The 21,413-nt window shown below is 35.5% G+C and overlaps 2 protein-coding genes across 3 annotated transcripts in view; both read right to left on the minus strand.

The window, feature by feature from the left end:
- Nucleotides 1-645: 645 nt before the first annotated feature.
- On the minus strand, nt 646-1,960 carry LOC127872467 (prostatic spermine-binding protein-like). Its single transcript, XM_052415801.1, has 2 exons — nt 1,954-1,960; nt 646-1,010 (listed from the first exon to the last, which is right to left on the minus strand). The coding sequence occupies exons 1-2, from the start codon at nt 1,958-1,960 to the stop codon at nt 646-648; spliced, it is 372 nt and encodes a 123-aa protein (XP_052271761.1).
- Nucleotides 1,961-6,704: 4,744 nt separating this feature from the next.
- The window catches only part of LOC127870834 (endoplasmic reticulum lectin 1-like), a 28,974-nt gene continuing 14,265 nt past the window's right edge, over nt 6,705-21,413 (minus strand). For both annotated transcript variants that reach the window (XM_052413366.1, XM_052413365.1), the window contains exons 6-14: nt 21,026-21,075; nt 20,100-20,320; nt 16,716-16,827; nt 15,461-15,652; nt 14,438-14,497; nt 13,626-13,735; nt 11,039-11,116; nt 10,110-10,188; nt 6,705-9,115 (exon numbers count right to left, since the gene is read on the minus strand). In XM_052413366.1, the coding sequence (XP_052269326.1) occupies nt 9,041-9,115; nt 10,110-10,188; nt 11,039-11,116; nt 13,626-13,735; nt 14,438-14,497; nt 15,461-15,652; nt 16,716-16,827; nt 20,100-20,320; nt 21,026-21,075 (977 nt within the window). In that variant the 3' untranslated portion in view covers nt 6,705-9,040. The remainder of the gene's footprint in view (nt 9,116-10,109; nt 10,189-11,038; nt 11,117-13,625; nt 13,736-14,437; nt 14,498-15,460; nt 15,653-16,715; nt 16,828-20,099; nt 20,321-21,025; nt 21,076-21,413) is intronic.

Consider the following 21,413-nt stretch of genomic DNA (forward strand, 5'->3'; position numbering starts at 1 on the left):
CAACAACAGTATATTAATGTTAAGTATAATACATAGACTATATGTTTTTTTTCCATTTAATTTCAGAAAAAAAATAAACAAGGAAGAAAGTGTAATTACAAAATTAAACCAGTCTGTGAAATAATCGTTAATCGTGTCATTTACAAAATAAAAGATGGATTTCACTCGTTGTTAAGCACCATTATCGACTTCATTGTCTCTTCCATTTAAGTCCAATAAAGGCAATATATTGATAGTCACCAATGTCATCTTTTTCAATTGTGTCATCCACTTCGTTATAATTGTTATTTTCAGCTCAATTCAATTTCAGTTCTCGTAAACACCATCATCATCTCTATTATCTTCATCACCATCTCTATCATCTTCATCACCATCTCTATCATCTTCATCACCATCACCATCGCTATCATCTTCATCACCATCGTTACTTTTATGATCTTTATCACCGTTGTCATCATTATTATCTTCATTATCATCCTCATCTCTTTTATCTTAAAAATCATCGTCATCTATATCATTGTCATCATCATCCTTATCTCTATCATCTTCATCAACATCGTTATCTCTATCATCTTCATCATCATCCTTATCTCTATCATCTTCATCAACATCGTTATCTCTATAATCTTTATCAACATCGTTATCTCAATGATCTTCATCAACATCGTCATCTCTATCATCTTCATTATTGTCATCTCTATGATCTTCATCACCATCGTCATCTCTATCATCTTCATCACCATCGTTACTTCTTTCATTATTATAACCATCAACATCTCTATCATCTTCATCATTATCCCCATCTTGATCATCTTCATCAACATCCCCATCTCTATCATCTACATCACCACCATCATCTATATCATCCTCATCTCTATCATCTTCATCACCATCGTCATCTCTATCATCTACAGCAGCATCGTAATCTCTATCATATTCATCTTCATCTCTATCATCTTCATAATCATCCTCATCTATATTATCTACATCACCATCGTCATCTCTATCATCTACAGCAGCATAGTAATCTCTATCATATTCATCTTCATCCTCATCTCTATCATCTTCATAATCATCATCATCTCTGTCATCTTCATCACCATCCTCATCTCTATCATCTTCATCACCATCGTAATCTCTATCGTCTTCTTTATTATCGTAATTTATATAATATTTAACAATAGCATCATGAAAATCATCGTCATACAACAAATGAACTATTAACATTGTCATCGTCACCTCTATCATCACCATCATGATGGTCATCTCTATCGTCACCGTCATCATCGAAAATTTGCGCTCGTTTTCGTTATTTATGAAACTTTATAACGCCGTCACTATGTGATTACTAGAAATGACGTAATGACAGGTTTGTACCGTAGTGCCGTCATGACGTTATAATGTCAACAAAACAAACTGTAGGTATTTATGTTTTACGATTACATGTTAAATGCATCAACTTATCATACTTCCAACAAATGCCTGTCTTGTATTGTACTTTTTTCGTCGTGGTTGTCTAAGCTTACCGTTGACATATATTTCTAAATCCAAACAAAGCTTTGATAGCATGTCATTTCCGACAATAACATCCAGAAATGGAAAAGACGTATTTATATCATAAACAATCACAATTAACCTGAATTAGTGTACAGTTTCTTTGAACTCCCGTTCCATTTATGGAAGCACTCAGACCAAAAACGACAGTGGTCATAAGGATCTCTCTATCACTGAAGTACAATATTGACATCGAGCCCCACGTGGGGTATGTACATGTATAGTTTCGTCTTTTCGACGTAGAAATGGTGAAACACAATATATTTCTAAATTTATTTCCATTTCATAATTTAAGGTGGGATTTTACACCATGAAAACTAAACAATAGTTAAAAAATTATGGCTCATATGGATATTCAGAAGCGCAACCTCGTATTTTGGCTAATTGCATGCTACCTACCCCACATGCTTAAGCGTCCAATCGTCACGGATGAACGATTTCATCGTTAGCATGCACCGACTGGAGTTAACTTATCACATCTACAATTTTCAACGATTATCCGTGCTTACAAGATATGTATTGAAGTTTGAAAATTGTTGCGTTAAAAATATCTCCGATACACTTGCAGGTAACCTGCAATTTGCTAAAATGCGCGCTTGCGCTACTAAATATTCATATGAGCCATACATTTTGAACAACTAATTTTATGTTGTTATGATGTAAGAACCCACATTAAATGATAAAATTGAAATCAATTTTGAATAATAGTGCGTTTCACCATTTTCACATGCAAACAGACGAAACCATACATACCCCATGTGCTAAAGCGCCGATCGTCAAGGATGATATAAAGTATACTACGGGACATCGTCGGATACCCACGACTAATTCATTCCGTGGGTATCCGACGATGACTACGGGATTTCGCATCATATATTTGATTTACGCGCAGTTTTCATTCGACACATTCAAATCACACTTTCAGAGCCGCGTCATGTGAAAATGGGTCTTATGACGTTTCGGCCAGCGTACCTCAAGCCCAGCCTGCACTGCACAAGTGCGCAGTCTAGACAAGAGCAACGCTGTCCGCTTTTTATATGGCAAAGACCCATTTTCGCATGAAGCAGGTCTTCATTCTCATTGCGTATTGAAAATGGAACATCTAAGGAAATTATTTTTCGATAGAACATTAAAGTCAAACTATGTTTTTTTATAGCATTCTTGCGAATTTCGGTAGCCTATTCAGGCTCTCAGCAACGATTTCAAGATCGAGTACGCCAAACATGTGTGGTTAGATAATTTAACGATTTCCGTCTTATAATGAAGCTATACATTTCGGTATTGTTTATTTTTTCATATTGAAAGCAATACTGTGTTATCAGCGTTTATCGATTGTCCATTATTTCTTACCCTGACGATTAATTGACCGGGTACTGACCATGAAACTCTGCGAGCTGGATTTTAAGTCTACATTGTACATGTATGTGACGTATGAACATACAGAGAGTTGTCTGGAATTCACTACATTGAACAGTGGTACATTCAATACGCAGACGCAGAGATGTGGCCAAAGTTCTGGGGGACTTCTCTCGAATCAGCCCATGAAATATTCTAATGTATTCGTTCGAGTATGTTGTCGTTATGTAAATGTCATTAAAGGTGAACAGCTGGGTTAAACAGCTACGCCGAAAAAGTCCGTTTTTGAAAACCGCCAATAGTCGTCGTTAAAACGTGTAGGTTCTTTTTTTTCTAAAATAAATAATAATACCGTCAACCGCCGCGGACTCATGCTGTTTTCTTCGCGTTTACAAGGCGTTCCCACCACATAATAAGCCTTTTTAATATGTTTATATATATCAATGCATCTGCGTTCACGCGGCGAAATTTGGCGGCATTACTGCGTCAACACTACGTTGTTGGCCTGACTTTGACTCTACTGCGGCCTCTGACAGGTTCATAAGGTCGCAATCTTCGGTGTTCGATCGCGGTCATCATGCGTCTTGACAAACCTACGGCTCTCTCGGTGATTCTAGCACATCCCGAGTTGCCGTAAGAACACAGAAACAAGAGGGTCTGAAAGGTCCAAAGTCGCTCACCTGAGATAACAAGATATTATTGGCACAAATCTTTTGACCAAGTTTCATGAAGATCAGAAAATAAACCTCTAGAGTGTTAACAAAATTTTACTATAGCCATATAAGGAAAAATGCCCCGCCCCCTGGCAGCCATGTTTTTCAACCAACCGGCATCATTTTTGAACACTTCCAAGATATTATCGGGATGAATCTTCTGACCAAGTTTCATGAAGATCGGACAGTAAATGTGGCCTCTAGAGTGTTAACAAGATTTTACTATAGCCGAATAAGAAAAAATGCCCCGCCCCTTGGAAGCCATGTTTTTCAAGCAAACATAATTATTTTCGAACTCATCCAAGATATCATTGAGACCAATCTTATGACCAAATTTCATGAAGATTGGACAATAAATGTGGCCTCTAGAGTGTTAACAAGGTTTTACTAAAGCCACATATAGCTCTGACACTATCGATCGCTGATGAAAAATAACACTATCCACACCACTTACAATTCTAATGAAATTAATACATTTTTATTATTGTTGAAATATAATTTATTTAAGTCTTACTATCAGAAAGAATACGGCTAATTTATTGTTTTGTTTTGTGGAATTGTTAGTATTTAGTCTTCCGATCACGTTTACTCTATGCTTATAACTACTTCGTATTTTTATGACGAGGAAATTTGATTTGTGAATATACATCTATTTGGTACTATTTGGTATTTGGTATCTTATTACCAATTTATTGACTTAACAAGAGCCTTTTATACATGTTTAAAGTTACTGTAACCAGTGTTTTTGCCAACCAGTGAGTGCGCATGCGCAGAAAATCCCGAATGCAAACAATAACATTCAACTGGTCTATAAGGAAAAATGCCCCGCCCCTGCTGGCCATGTTTTTAAAGCAACAAAAACATTTTCGAACTCATCTAAGAAATTATTGGGAAAAATGTTCAGACCAATTTTCATGATGATCGGAAAATAAATGTGACCTCTAGAGTGTTAACAAGGTCATACATTTCAATATAATTTAAAATAAAAGTTAAGAAGAACATGTGTCGAAAAATGCGTAATAAGCCAGATATTTAATTCTGAAATCGAAAATGTCTGTACAGTCGAATTCGCCAGAATGTATATCATGCATGTACGATGTGAATCTTAACTCATACGACACACGAACACCAACTCCGATCCTAATAAAGAGACGAATTCTTCGGTTATTGTAGGAAAATATGTACGAAATATCTTTTCGTCACCATCGGCTCGGGGCGCTAATTTGTCTTTGCTGCATTTAATGAAATTCGTCTTCAATGTCTTGCCTATTTTGTGTTATTGTAACATGTATTTATCAATATATTACAATTTAACACATATAAAAATCGTATAGTCTCGCTTTAATCGTTTGACAAAAGAATGCCATATTGTACAGAATCATCAAACAATAAAAACATATTCAAAAGTTTGCTATCTTCCAGAATGTAACACTATCATTTATAATTAATTCCACTTAATCTTCTTGTGCTTAAAAAAAATATTTTAAAAAGGGAGACAACTCTGTCAATTCAACATAATTTTTAAAAAGCCATTTTGCAGTTACTTCCCTTGACATGCTTAACTAGAGTGTTCACAAGCAGTTTTTACTATAAAAATATAAGGAAAATGACCCCCCCCCCCAGCGGCCATGCTTTTTTACCGATCCGAACCATTTTCGGACTCAACCGTCATATCCAGCAAACACATGTTCTGACCAAATTTCATGAACATTGGACCAAAAATGTGACTTCTAGATTGTTCACATGTTTTCACTATATACATATAGAGAAAACAGCCCCGCCCCCCTTACGGCCATGGTTTTTTCACCGATCTGGACCATTTTCGAACTCGTCCGAGATATCAATGAAACCAATGTTTTGACCAAGTTTCATGGTGATTGGGCAAAAATTGTGACTTTTAGAGTGTTCACAAGGTTTCTCTATAGCCATATAAGGAATACTGCCCCGCCCCCTGGCGGCCATGTTTTTCAACGGACCGGAACCATTTTTGAACTCAACCAACATATTATTGAGACAAACATTTTGATAAAGTTACAAGAAAATTGGGCATCAAATGTGACTTCTACAGTGTTCACAAGGTTTTTCTTTTTTTTGACCTAGTGACCTAGTTTTTGACCCAGCATGACCCAGTTTCGAACTCAGTCGAGGTATCAATGAGACAAATGTTCTGACCAAGTTTCATGAAGATCGGACAATAAATGTGGCCTCTAGTGTTCACAAGGCAAATGTTGACGGCGCACGACGGACGAAAGGCGATCACAAAAGCTCACAATGAGCCCGGTGGGCTTGGGTATAAACAGTAAAAAAAATATGCTAAATTTCGCTGTATTTGCAACTTAATTGTCCGATGTGTCTTTAAGACAAGCCATATTGTATACTTACTATAAAACATAAACAGGTTGTTACATATATGTTTTGGAAGTAAAATATATTCTGTTTGTCCTTCTTCACTTTAATTATAATAAAATTAGTCACCAAACATTATTATACTTAAAGAGATCATATGGGATCGTATTACTTTTGTGAAAACATATTAAACGTTCACGAATATAAAAAACTAGAATATTAGTTCAAAAGAAGACGTACCAGAACCCAAACGAAGGTCGAGTTCAATTCAATTGAAAATTATAAGTTAATGCACAGCAAAAAATCTTTCATGTACAAAAGAAAATTACAATAAGGGAATCCCACTTAGTCATTAAAGATTCGTTCATAACACACAATTTTGATTCTGCAACAAATGCGTGGAAAAAGTACCAGTGTCCCCCTAAACATTGTAATTAATTTCAATGAAGTAAACAATATTCGATGGTGCTATATAGTGATTATTATTTGTTGTTTTATATAACATTCATCATACATATCCTATGTTGGTTTACTGTTGCGAGAATAAAATGTTAACATTGAAATCGATATACCGGGTACTCACTTTAACCACTGTTAGTAATTTCAGCTTTTAATGTCTCTTCACGTCAAGGTACGACTCCAATTTTCAAATAATCTTTTTTATCATAATAGAAACTACATGTAGTTTCAAAATACATGGTTCAACAGGGAAAATGGACAGGACAAAAATACGACTTTTACATCCACCAATTTATTATCATAAACATTATATACTACGACTGATAAAACATCACATAAGGATATATAGATTAAATCGTCATCTGTGCACTACGAACAGATAACTCCTATCATTTAAATAGCAGTCTATTCAGGATGGTGGAGCAGAAAAGTGCATTACATAAATAAATAGACAGACAAAAAGAAAGGCCAAACACAAAGACAGACAGACATACATATATAAATAAATGCATACATATCATGCATCCAATAAGCTTGGTTTAACATTCCACTTATTGCTATTCTAGTAAGATGACGACATAATAATGTAGTAGTTTTAAAATTTATCAATACAAGAAATGTGTTTGTCAGAAACACAATGCCCCCTACTGTGCCGCTTTGAAGCCATATATTTGTCCTTTGACCTTGAAGGATGACCTTGACCTTTTACCACTCAAAATGTGCAGCTCCATGAGATACACATGCATGCCAAATATCAAATTGCTATCTTCAACATTGCAAAAGTTATGGCCAATGTTAATGTTTTCGGACGGACAGACAGACGGACTGACGGACACTTCAGCCGGTATATGCCACCCTACCTGGGGCATAAAAAGAAGCTATGCATTAATCTATCTTTATAAGGTAATGAGAACAATTAAAAGGCAGAAGACCTTTAATGACTGTATTGTTGTGGCTTTTCATTGTTCTTACTTTACTATCCAAAGTATACTTTGGGTTGAATTTGTTTTTGCTAACTGGTACTTGCTTTATGCAAATATATATGACACACGCTGTGTGAAAAGGGGGTTTAATGCATGTGCGTAAAGTGTCGTCTCAGATTAACCTGTGCAGTCTGCACAGGCTAACCAGGGACGACACTTTCCGCCTAAACTTGAATTTTGCTAATAAGAGACTTTCTTGAAACGAAAAATATCTTAAATGCGGAAAGTTTTGTCCCTGATTAGCCTGTGCAGACTGCACAGGCTAATCTAATACAACACTTTAAGCACATCCATTAAACCCCTTTTTCACAGAGCAAAGCTATATATTTGAGGAATATATTATTTTTATTTATTTAGTACATGTACAACTTTTTTAGGTTTGCCCTTTTTTATCATATCAAATTAAGTGAACACAAAAGCAGACCATTTTGTGCTAAATTTAAACAAGCTGTTTTAGACAACTTTCGACCTCTAAGTGTGACATTTGACCTCAGGAGACAGGTTACACACTACACTCAGTCTCCTCATAGTGATCATGTCAAGAAAATAATTTTTTAATTTTCATGATTAAAAACGTACAGTCTGGCCAAGCTGTTTTATGGCAAAATTTCACCATTAACTTGACATGGAGGTAAGGAGACAGTTGTTACACATGACAAGCCTTCTCATGATTGCAATAACTGGTAAGTTATTTTAAAAGGACATGATCAATTACAAAATTTAAGGCTGGAAAACTGTGTTATGGCCCAATGAGAGCTTTGAGCTCTAAGTGTGACCTTGACCTTTAAAGTAGTGAGACAAGTATTACGGTTTACATGTTTTAAGATTCTTTGCATTTGTGCCAAATTATTTCAAAATCAATCAATACATGGCAAAGTTATGACTAAGACAGGAATTTTCAAGCTGTTGTATGCCCAAAATTTGACATTTGACGTCAATGTATGAACTTGACCATTTGAGCTTGGGAGAGCAGCCCATACATAATAATGATTGTTTACTTTTGCATAATTGTTGGTTGACAAGCATTTGAAAACTGGCCAAGGTTGAGAGCAGAAATGATCAAAGTGCCGAAACTTGAGAAATTAAAGGGCAAGAACTCCAATGAGCCTGATGAGATTTTGGCTAGTTATTGAATTAGGCCTCAATTTCATGCGAATAAACATGTTTGGTGATGAAATCTGGTTTAGGACGGAGACCAAAAGGTCTGGACAGAATGGCAGTGAACAAATCATATGCTTACCTATGTCTGCATTAAAAACAAAAACAAACAATACACAATATTACCCAAAACAAGAGCACCGCATAACGGGTGCCACGCTGGGCTGCAGGTGCATTTTTGAAGAAATGAAAGCTTGTCAGATTTTTTTTTTTTTTTTTAGAGGTCACAGTGACCTTGACCTTTGACCTAGTGAATATGGGTGTGGCGTGTAGAACTCATCAAGGTGCATCTACATATGAAGTTTCAAAGTTGTAGGTGGAAGCACTATGATTTTAGAGCCAATGTTCAAAACCTTGACAAAATGTTAAAGTTTTAGCATGACGCGGACGACACGACGAGCTGGCTATGACAATACCTTGGATTTTCTCCAAAAACAGCCGAGCTAATAAATATCTAAAAAATTGTTGGATTTAAAGAACTACATGATCCAGTAGACCATTCTGATCAGCTTCTTCTAAAATATTGCATAACAATGGAGATTCAACCTGAAACAATAAAACATAAAAGGATTTGTTTTCAACCAAGAATAATGATCCAAAAAGAAAATATATCAAATCCAACCCATACAGGTTAAAGAGCTTTTACTGAAGGCGATTAACCCCCCTTCAGAAATAGAGGTTTGACAAAAAGTAATGTTTTCTGGTCTACAATGTCAATGTAAGAATGACCTTGACCTTAAAAGGTATCTATGTGGATAAGCACACATAACACACAATCTTTAATTTATTATTTTTGATTTATTATTTGGACAATGTTGTTTCAAAATCCTTCACTGCATGTCCAAAGGAAGATTATTTTAAAGGCAAAACTTTCATTAAAGATGGCCACCAAGCGCAATGTTGAATCAGATTAATACATCAATGGTCGTAGGCGTAAAAAGTTTCATGTAAATTTAATACAATTTTTTACTATTGTTTAAGACTTTTATGAGAAATGGCTCACAAACATCCATTTAAAATTTCATCCAGGCAAGAAGTAATATGTATTCCACATTGTGCAGATAAAGTGTATACCATTTAGATGAACATCTGCCAAAAGATGTAAACATCCAAACAATTTCCAGGTCAAAATTCCTACCAGCCAGCCATATCGATAAATTGATTAAATCAACAAAATGCCATTTTGTATATTCAAGAACTTTGTTTGTTATACTTTTTGAGCTATGTGTGACACATATGAATTAAAGGACAAACAGACATGTCTATGTGCTTCCTCTTCCTCCTAAAGTGAGGGCATAAATCAATAAACGTTATAGGTTAACTCTTTCAGTGATGGAACCAAATTTTGAAGGCCTTTGCAAACAGTTTGGATCCAGATGAGACACCACAGAACGTAGCGTCTCATCAGGATCCAAACTGTTTGCTATTCTAATAGTATTCTTTGAAAAAAATCAAAGAAAATGCTAATTTTAGAAAATCAGCAGACGACGTTTTTAGCAGACGGCAAATTTCCCAGCATGCAAAGGGTTAAACAACTTACCCCTAGTATGTATTCACAAGGACTAGGCTCCACCAAGTATATTGACACTGCATGTGGCTGTACTGCATCTTTTAAACATCTGAAATATTAAATTGTACTCAGATCCAGGAGTATAACAAGTCCACATTCATACTAACAGATGAGAAGTTGAGATTGGCTGAGCAAGTAAGTATAATGATTGAGCTAAAATGCAACTTCTAGAGTGTTCTTAATATTGTTTTTCAATGAATAGTAGAGCTAACTTAAGTGAGTTTAGTTGTAACTGGCTGACAAAATGGCATGTGTTTTCTGAATTTTCCTGATAAGGACTAAAAGACGCTATTTTTACAAGGTGACCAACTTCATATGTCTTTTAAATGAAAACATTCCTCTGTTTCTATCCTGTTTATGCTTCCCTGGTTTTTTGTTTCACAATTGTAGACCTTGAAATAATAAAGATCTTGAGAACCTTCAAGAAATCTGTTGGTCAAAATTACAGGATCAGACTTAGCTAATATAATGTATATAAATAAACATACACACTCTTTCACATGAAAAACTGCAATTATATAAATGGGCCATGCTCTGTGAAAAGGGTATTTAATGCATGTGCATAAAGTGTCATCCCAGATTAGCCTGTGAAGTCCGCGCATGCTAATCTGGGATGACATTTTCCGCTTTTATGATATTTTTGTGTAAAGAAATTATGAGTTTAGGCGAAAAGTGTTGTCCCTGATTAGCCTGATTAGCACAGGCTAATCTGGGACGACACCTTACACACATGCATTAAACCCCCTTTTCACAGAGCAGGGCCTAAATAAAACATTATTGTAGAAAAAATGTATTCAAATTATCAAATAAGATTGAGGAAAAGATGTAAAAATGTGTGAATCCTTTTACATTTACAAGCTTCACACATAAACTAGGAAAAGTGGTATATTACTACTTACTTTAATTTCACTTCAACAAATCTTGGTTTATTTGTCAGATCACATACATCCCCGTTGGTGTACAGCATTGACACAAATCTGGAAAAAAGGACATTATAAACATAAATCATTTAAGTTCTTTTGAAAGTTTTATATGTGACACACAGTTTAATCTTACATTTGCAAAAGCTGTTGAAAGGGATTATCATTACGTCAGACAGCCTGTCTATACAAACTAGTTTAATTGCATTATTTAATTGCACTAGTTTAATTGCATGCGAGAAGGCATCTGATCAAACATAGATATGTTTTATTTATTATTCATTTGGGTTACATTACATGTTTATTTTATTTGTGTATAATAAATTTCTCGGAATTTTGACATGGTGTGCTAGTTTTTGGTCTGTGCTAGTTTTTGACCTGACTCAATGTTCAAACTTCGACCAGATATTTCTTATTTAAACATTAGAATGACATTTCATAAAGATTGAGTCATAAATCTGGCTTCAAATGTGGCAAAAGATTCTAGGATAATGGATTTGACTAGGTGACCTTGCTTTTGACCCCTGTTGACCTTTAACCCCACTAGACCGAGATTCAAACTTAGTCTAGATAGTGTAAAAATAAACTTTCTGATTGAAATTCATAAAAACTTGGTAATAAAGTTGGTCTCTATAGAGTGGTAACAACATAAAATTTGATAATAACAAGGTTTCTCTTAATAATTGACCAGGTGACCTAGTTTTAACTGTGCTTGACCTTTATTCAAATTGTTAACCTAGATGTTGTCATGATCAATACATTTGAGTAATAAATATGGCTGCTAGAGTTGCAACAAGGTTTTCTCAGATTTGACCAAGTAACCTTGTTTTTCATCACTTATGATCCAAATTTAAACTTTGCCTAGATATTATCAAGATAGACATTCTGACCAAGTTCCATCAAGATTATGTGCCTATATATTATCAAGATAGACATTCTGACCAAGTTCCATCAAGATTATGTGCCTATATATTATCAAGATAGACATTCTGATCAAGTTCCATCAAGATTATGTGCCTATATATTATCAAGATAGACATTCTGATCAAGTTCCATCAAGATTATGTGCCTATATATTATCAAGATAGACATTCTGATCAAGTTCCATCAAGATTATGTGCCTATATATTATCAAGATAGACATTCTGATCAAGTTCCATCAAGATTATGTGCCTATATATTATCAAGATAGACATTCTGATCAAGTTCCATCAAATTATGTGCCTATATATTATCAAGATAGACATTCTGATCAAGTTCCATCAAGATTATGTGCCTATATATTATCAAGATAGACATTCTGACCAAGTTCCATCAAGATTATGTGCCTATATATTATCAAGATAGACATTCTGACCAAGTTCCATCAAGATTATGTGCCTATATATTATCAAGATAGACATTCTGATCAAGTTCCATCAAGATTATGTGCCTATATATTATAAAGATAGACATTCTGATCAAGTTCCATCAAGATTATGTGCCTATATATTATCAAGATAGACATTCTGATCAAGTTCCATCAAGATTATGTGCCTATATATTATCAAGATAGACATTCTGACCAAGTTCCATCAAGATTATGCCAAAACAGTGGCAATTATCATGGTAAAGAGCTATTTATTGAAAACGCCTGACACTGTATACAAACTGATCAAAATAGCTCCCCTTAAGCCCTGTGTGCTCAGCTGAGCCAAAGCATTTGTAGCACTTATAACATCTTTCCATGGTGTAATAGTTTTGTGGTCACCATGGCGTAATGGATATGGTGTCCGCCTAGCGACCGGGAGGTCATGGGTTCAATGCCCTCTGTGGGAGCGTTCTTTAGATCTCCGCCATAGACACCAAGAGGTTTTAGTCCCAGGAAATGGACTCGAGAGCATTTCAAATGAGCCTTAGGCTTACTATGCAATTAAGCTAAAATAAATAGGTTTAAACTAATTGTTTTTTGTGTGCATTGTAAGAAAATTAAGCAACTTAAGACCATGTTATTTTCCTCCAGAAAGGTCAGTGTAGGAGTGACAAACAGTAACTGTATACTCTTGACAATCCATTGCTTATTAAAGATACTTCTGTGAAAGGATGTTTTCATGGAGTCACTCTCAATGTGAACTGAAGAGTTAATCGCTCGCGATCTTTGGACCCCACCAACCGCGATATATCGGCGTTGCAGTGTAAACGTTAATTCCTGGTTTGCTTCAACCATAAATCTCACACAATTTGTCCCAAGAATTATAATGGTTTTACATGAACAATTATACCAAGATATGATGCAGAAACAAAATGATTTATTTCCAACATTCCAAAACTGTGCATTTGTCCTATGAACCCTTTACCACTTAGATACGTACTATGACGCATTTGTAGTCCCTTAGGAAGTTAAATGTTATTAAAGACCTTTCTTACTAGACTCATTTCCAACCCTAAGATACGGATGAGCAGCAAACAGCATAAAACCTGAACAGACTGTGAGTTACTCGCAGGCTGTTCTGGTTCTATGCTGTTTGCACATAGCCATTTTCACTTTTCTTCTGAGTGGGAAAGGGTTACGACATTATATGTGTACTTTCTCTCCTCCAAAGGTTTTGGCCTCTTGGATGGGTTTTTATTCAACCACTGCAAGTGCTGCTCCTTGTCCCAATGACCCAGAAACACAACTGTGTCGCCGTTCTTATCCTGAAATACATATGGACCACACTCTGTGAAAAGGGGGTTTAATGCATGTGCTTAAAGTGTCATCCCAGATTAGCCTGTGCAGTCTGCACAGGCTAAGCAGGGATGACACTTTCTGCCTTAATTTGATTTTTGCTAAGAAGAGACTTACTTGAAACGAAAAATATCATAAAATCAGAAAGTTTTGTCCCTGATTAGTCTGTGCGCATGAAACATCTTAGAACCTTGGTTAACTTAAGAATTTTAACAGCACTTTAAATGTGGTCAGTTAATTGTAGAACTTCTGAGCTATGGGAACTTCTTTTTAGTAACATAAGTTGTTGGCAAGCATACAAAAACAAGATCTGCCTTTTTGTGAAACACAATGCCCCCTACTGCCCTTGGAAGCCACACAGCAGCTATATCCCAATTTAAAACATCATGACATAGTTATCATCCATTGTTATGACAAAGTTACGTGTCTTGGACAGTATCTGAAAGCGTTTTTGAAAAAAAATAATTCTGGAAGTGTTATTTTAAAGAAACAATAAATTTCTATACCAGTCTGAATGTCATTACAACACAAAATTGTTAACTTTGGCAGCCATTTCCTGTGCATCTCATCAAATTTTGATCACGCACTTCCACTATTCTATTTTTTATAAACTTTTTGGAACTGTTTGAACACAAATTAAAAACAACAACAAACCAAAAACTATTTCTTACCTCATGGTACTGCTTTGCATGTTTCTTATAACAGAACTCGTGTTTCCACCAACCACTGCCCTGTGTTGGTAAATAGAAATAGATTTGTATCACAAGGGACAAAATTGTCACAAACCTGGTTTTCAAAAAAATACATTTATAACTAGAGCTTTGTCACAGACGTGACATATACCCCCACATGCTGCATTGACACAGAATATTTGCATGCTGTCTTCACAAAACAAGAGAAGCTAATTTATGGCGATTTTTAAAAATCATTATGCCATTATCATTTATGGCCATTTTGACCTTTGAACTCTTGAATTCTTTTGCATTAAACGCCGTCCAATGACTGTGAACAAAATTAATGTACAGAGTCATTTTAAAATCTCACAATGAATAACATAGTTATGGCCCAGACAAGCTCATTCATGGCCATTTTTGACTTTTGAACCACAAGTGTGACCTTGACCTTGGAGATATCGACGAAATTCTTTTGCATGACACATCATCCAATGATTGTGAACAAATGTACCTAGTAACTTTAAAATCTCACAATGAATGACATAGTTATGGCCCGGACAAGCTTGTTCTGCCCGCCCGCCAGCCCGCCCGACATTGGCCAATCTTATAACCAGTTTTTTCCTTCGGAAAACCTGGTTAATAAAACAAAGGCAATACTAGTAACTCTTATTTAAGAAAGGGTATGGTTATGTGTTTTTGTGCATGGAACTTCTCTCCATTGATATCTATAAACCTATGAAGTTTCATGTTAATATATTTTATAGTTTCTGAGATATAGCCCTAAACAATTTGTGACAGATGGAGGGACAGACTAACATACAGACTGACAATGCCAAAATCTAAATCACTCCGCCTTTGGCTAGGGATAAAAACCTGATAGTATGCACACCACCTGATATTAAGTTAACCTCATAGTATGTAGCTTCTATATGAATATGGGACATCAAGGTTCATTTACATAAGTGAAGACAGTAATCTGCTAATGACAGTTCATAATATTGTCAGTATTTAGAAACATACCCCATGAATACAATAATCTCCAGCCAGGAAATCCCGCAATAATGATTTATCTGCTTCTATACCAATTTTGGTATTAGCCTCTTGTGCATTTGTCCTCTGTGGGGCAGTCGTCTGTGAAGGTATTGCAGTGGCTGGGGCACCTTGTGGCAGAGGGGACCCTTCAGAAGGGGCCTCAATGTTGTCAGCTGTTTGCTAAAATTGATTAAATGACAGACATACGCCGACAAGAAATATCATTAAATACATTTTAAAAAGTGGCCATGATGGCCACCTCAGTACAAGTGGTGTAATAATTGTCAAATTTTGACACCTAGAATCCTAAATATGATTGAAACAAAAGTTCCATAATATGGTCACAAATTACAAATTTAGAATATTTATGAGGTTTTTCTAAAATTTGACCTTGCAACCAATGCCAAAGACAAACAATTTGCACTGGACATGAGGTCCTGTAATTTTTTTAATTTGCAGGACCTCAAAAGATTTTTCTGACCTTGTTCTTCTTTAAGCAAACGAAAGAAAATGACTTTTATGAATTTATTTCTATCATAATGATGTTTTACAATAAAAAATACAGTCAAACAAGCAAATTCGTTGAATTAATATCCCCCGCCAATATGCTTCTCGACACAAAAGTATTATATTTGACACTCAAAATACCAAGGGCCATAACTCTGTTATAAACAAATGGTGAACAATGCCATTTGGCGTGCATCATCCTCTTATCCACATATATATATATATATATATATATATATATATATATATATATATATATATATATATATATATATATATATATATATACTCATACCAAGTTTCAATGAAATCCGCCAAAGCACTTCCAAGATATGGCTCCGGACACACAAAAAAAGCATTTTTTCAAGATACAAAAGGACCATAACTCCGTTATTAATAGATGGTGTATAAAGCCATTTAGCATGCATCATTCTCTTATCCATATATATACTCGTACCAAATTTCAATGAAATCCGCCCAAGCACTTCCAAGATATGGCTCCGGACGGACGGACAACCCCAAAACAATATCCCTCCGCCTATGGCGGGGGATAATAATAACTAATTTAATACCTGTTCTTAAATAACATATGGTAAAACTTTCAATTAAAGGGATGAGAGTCTTGTGAATTGTTCATACATTACAAACAGACTGCACAGGCTAATCCGAGAAGACACTTTACGCACATGCATTTAACTGCCGTTTCACAGAGCAAGCCTCATTTGTAAGAACTTACAGGCTCCAACAATATTCCTTCGTCCTGAAGCAGCTGTGCAAGATGGCTAGGTTTCTGAGGTGAACCATCCATAGCATGACAGTCAATGGGACTCACTGGAGGGTCCTTTGGTCTATTAGAAATACCGTCAATATAATGTTAATACAAACATTTGAATTTGCACTAAAATAAACCCACAAACATGGCCTTGTCACAAAACCATTGCATATACTTAAACAAATGTTGATCTCCAACATGTTATAAAGTTGGTTTCTATAAGCATTTAAAGAAATATTTCGACAGATTTTAAACAATTTGATAATTTCATTTTCCATCTGTGGATCACATGTTGTTCCGCAGATATTGGGATGCTTGACTGTTTCCTAGCACATACTAGTTCTCATTACCGAGTGCTTCCAATACACTATGTCAGATTTGTTGGAACTTCTGGAAATTGCAGCTGTTGTTATTAATGGCTTCCATTCGGTTTTATTTGTTTAGTTAAATATGGTACTATTTAATATGTAATATTTTGTCAAATAATCGGAATTTTATTCCCAAATTTGTGCACTATAGTTTGATACATTTTGTAAACAAGAGGGCCATTATAACCTTCAATTGCTCAACTGAATTACATTGTAATACTAGAGTGACCAAAGCTATGAGAAGATTTGTTTAAGTATCATGTACACAGCTGGAATCAGGGGTCCAGCAGGGCAGGAACCATTTGGACCAAAAAGAAACAAGAGCACGGCATAACGGGTGCCAACACTCTGCTGCAGGGGCAGTTTTGAATAAATGAAAGCTTGTCAGGAAATTATTTTTTTCTTTTTTTAGAGGTCACAGTGACCTTGACCTTTGACCTAGTGACCCCAAAATGGGTGTGGCATGTAGAACTCATCAAGGTGCATCTACATATGAAGTTTCAAAGTTGTAGGTGGAAGCACTTTGATTTTAGAGCCAATGTTAAGGTTTTAGCACGACGCGGACGGCGGACGTCAGACGACGAGCTGGCTATGACGATACCTCGGGTTTTCTCCGAAAACAGCCGAGCTAAAAATCTGAATAAATTCTCAAGAAGATGATGTTATGTTCGTATTATGTTACAAAACAAGAACCTAACATCTGGGCCTTGCACTTTCAAAATCTTTTATAAGTCACCATACACATTTTCCCTTAGCAGGGCCCTCCATCTGCCTTTTTTTACTGCCAATATTCGGCAGCTTACCCCACTTAAAAAAGTATATATTTTTCCTCTATTTTTCATTAAAAATACTTCTTGTAAGGAAAACATAGTGAGAATTAAAGGGATCTTTTCACGCTTTGGTAAATTGACAAAATTGAAAAAAGTTGTTTCAGATTCGCAAATTTTCGTTTTAGTTATGATATTTGTGAGGAAACAGTAATACTGAACATTTACCATGGTCTAATATAGCCATTATATGCATCTTTTGACGATTTTAAAACCTAAAAATTATAAAGCGTTGCAACGCGAAACGATTGAATAATTTGGAGAGTTCTGTTTTTGTCGTTAAATTTTGTGAAACTACGAAGATTGCTTATATAAGGTATAAAATACTTCAAGCATATGTACTCTGCGGAATAGCTCAGTAGGCTAAAGCGTTTTTACTTCAGGACTCTGGCAGGACTCCAGGGGTCACTGGTTCGAAACCTAGTCCGGGCAATGTTCTTTTCCTTTTTTTAATTTTATTCTTGATTTTTTACTGGAGCTTTTACGATCCAATGTTTACATTTATCGATATAAAGCATTTAATGAATAAGTTAAAAAATGCCAAAATCTGTGAAAAGGCCCCTTTAATACAAACCTTGAATCTACAATTCTGAATTTTATTTAAATAGGATTAGTTTTCATTGCTTCTTTATGTGAACACCATGGTAACTCAATTACAGGAATGACATGTGCTCTGGACAACCCCATTGGCTGACACAGGAAATGACGTACATGTATATTTCCGCCATTTTATTGGTTAATTTGAAAGGAGAAAATTGTGATGAGTCGTTAAAACATTCCAAAATTCGTTGATGTTCATAAATTCCAGCCAGCAATGAATGATCAACTAATCTCTGTAAGCCTTTCTTTCGCTTTTTAATAATTTGCCTGGATTGATCTAACAAAAGCTGTTTTACAGTGCTGTTTTCAAATATTAATTTTTTTCATGACATTGATTGCACAGCTTTATTTGTTTTCTCTTATTATTATGAATAATATAACCAGTGGATAAAATTAGGCCAAGTAAGACCGGGTCTAGTTCGTAATTTGGTCAAATATGACACGTCTGAGTTGGGATTTGAGCTGAGTTGACCCTGATTCTATTTCTAATATGTTTTTAAAACCCAGATGGAACCCTGCCTGGTTGTCCATTTAACCAAGGCTCCTGTGTTTTGCAAAATTTCAAAAGCATAAAATTGATACTTTCCTGGAGGTATCTGAGGGTCAGTTGTATATGATGATTTAACCTATTGAATTGCAGACACTTTGTTAAAATTGTAGGCATACACTGTCTTAAAATAATATTATTATTTAACTGTATTTTCAATTTGTAAAAAAAACAAACAAACCCATACTGGAAAATGATGCAAAAATTCCCCCTCCCAAGAGAAGTGGGTAGCTTACCCCTATGACCAGGGAAGGCCCTGCACAGGATGAGCCCTGTTTTCATTCAAGATTCAAAATTTGAACAAACTTTGTACAGGTCAACAACATGATACTAAAGATCAAATATATAGGCAAATATGATTTAGAGAAGAATTTTGTTGAATTACACTATAAACATTGAGGTGAAACAAGTGAACCCTTGGGTGGAGCGATGTTGACCTTAGGAGCAGGATTTAACCCTTTGCCACTTATGTATATGATAGTATTTTGACCCATTTGTAGTCCCTTAGAAAGTTAAATTTAATTAAAGAAATATACTTACTAGATTCAATTTTTAAAGGCTTCATTTCCAGACCTTAGATACTGATGCGCAGCAAACAGCATAAAACCTGAACAGACTGCGAGTTACTAACAGGCTGTTCTGGTTTCATCCTTTTTGCCTTTTCACTTTGCTTATGAGTCAGAAAGGTTTAAATAAACGACGTAGAGGACCACCATTAAATGTTGCATGTAATAAATTTTTAGGTAGTTTCAGAGATTATTTAAGTTTTAACTATAAACATATGATCGAGGGAAACAATGTTGACCCCGTGGGCATAATGTGAACAAAATGTTAACCCTTTATCATGATGACCACAAACAGGCTTGACAAACCTGTCTTCATTTTATGCCATGATTGAATCCTAGCGCATATAAACTTTGAAGTCTTACAATTTCATTAAATAATTGTTAAAAGCCATATCTTAATATTTATGAGAACTTAATTGGTTCTTACATAAAAAACTTACTTAAAACTAGGGTGTCTGCACAGGACAGCTGTGAGAATGATGACATCATATTCACAGCTGGAGGTCTCTTTCAAGTGGTATATTTCACCTCGTCCGTTCGGCTGACATATGTACTTCACATGACTGAGCCGGGGCTTGCCAGTCAAGTCACAGGTCGTGCCCTCACCCATCTCCACTCCATAGTACGGTAGCTCAAGCCCATCAATCTTCACAGTTCTCAACTAATCATCCAGAGACAACAAAACCTCAACAATAAACCATAAATTGTGCACACAATTATAACCAGCAATATAGTTACAACAAAGCATATACATGTCGGGATATCTGTCACATCTGGGAAAAATCAGTTTTTTTCGAAAAATTTTGTGCTTAAATATTTTTTGTGGAAAACAACACATGCAAAAAAAAATATTGTGAGGTCAAGAAATGAACAGCGCTAGCCACAATCTTGTACCATAAAAAAAGGAACCCAGTTACGGGTTTATTCAATAAACAACAAAATAATTGTGTTTAAATATCATTAAAAAGAAATACAAATGCATGCCATTTGTGAAGTGTATGGTTGTTCAAATAGATTTGACAGAATACTATGTAAGTATAATTTGTACTTGAATTTGTCTGACAAGTTAAAGAAAGGTTTACACAGGGATGCTTGTAAGCCTTTTTGAGACGAGTCCACAAAATTTCACTACCATTCATCACATTAGGTATGTGTCCTGGCTGGGACTTGAACCTGTGATACCCTGATTTGTTGCTACCTGAGCAAACTGGCTCGTTGAATCTTGACCTTTTATAAGTTAACCTTCACCTTAAAATCTTAACCTTTGAAAATGATTATGGTATACAGACCCAACTGTGCTACTAACAGACAGGTGCAAGAAATTAACAAGAGATGGCTAGCTTATATGTACAAATAGTATGCATACTTCTCTATTTGGCTGTGTTTCAACATCTTTAGATGGCGGGTCTTTATGTTCTAAAAAAGAGTAGCATTCCAATTAGCACACTACTTTAGCTTGTCACAATAATGATAATCAATAAGCTCTTATCCCATCATAATATCTGAGGGGGTAATCGCTTGATAGTCAAGATTGCAACGTCCATGCAGAGGCAGGTATTTTTTGCCGTTGTATACCTTTGCTTTGTTGTATTAAATGTTTAAATGCCACTCACTATTCACTCAGCATTGACGTCAAAAGCATGACTATCACGTGGTTACCCCTTCTGAATATGTACTTGTAGAATGGTTATACAAAAAAATACCCACTAGGCCTGGTCAATTTTGACCACACGGTCATGGCCACTAGGCATGTT

The sequence above is a fragment of the Dreissena polymorpha genome, chromosome 3, assembly GCF_020536995.1.
Source record: "Dreissena polymorpha isolate Duluth1 chromosome 3, UMN_Dpol_1.0, whole genome shotgun sequence".
NCBI classification, from domain to species: domain Eukaryota; kingdom Metazoa; phylum Mollusca; class Bivalvia; order Myida; family Dreissenidae; genus Dreissena; species Dreissena polymorpha.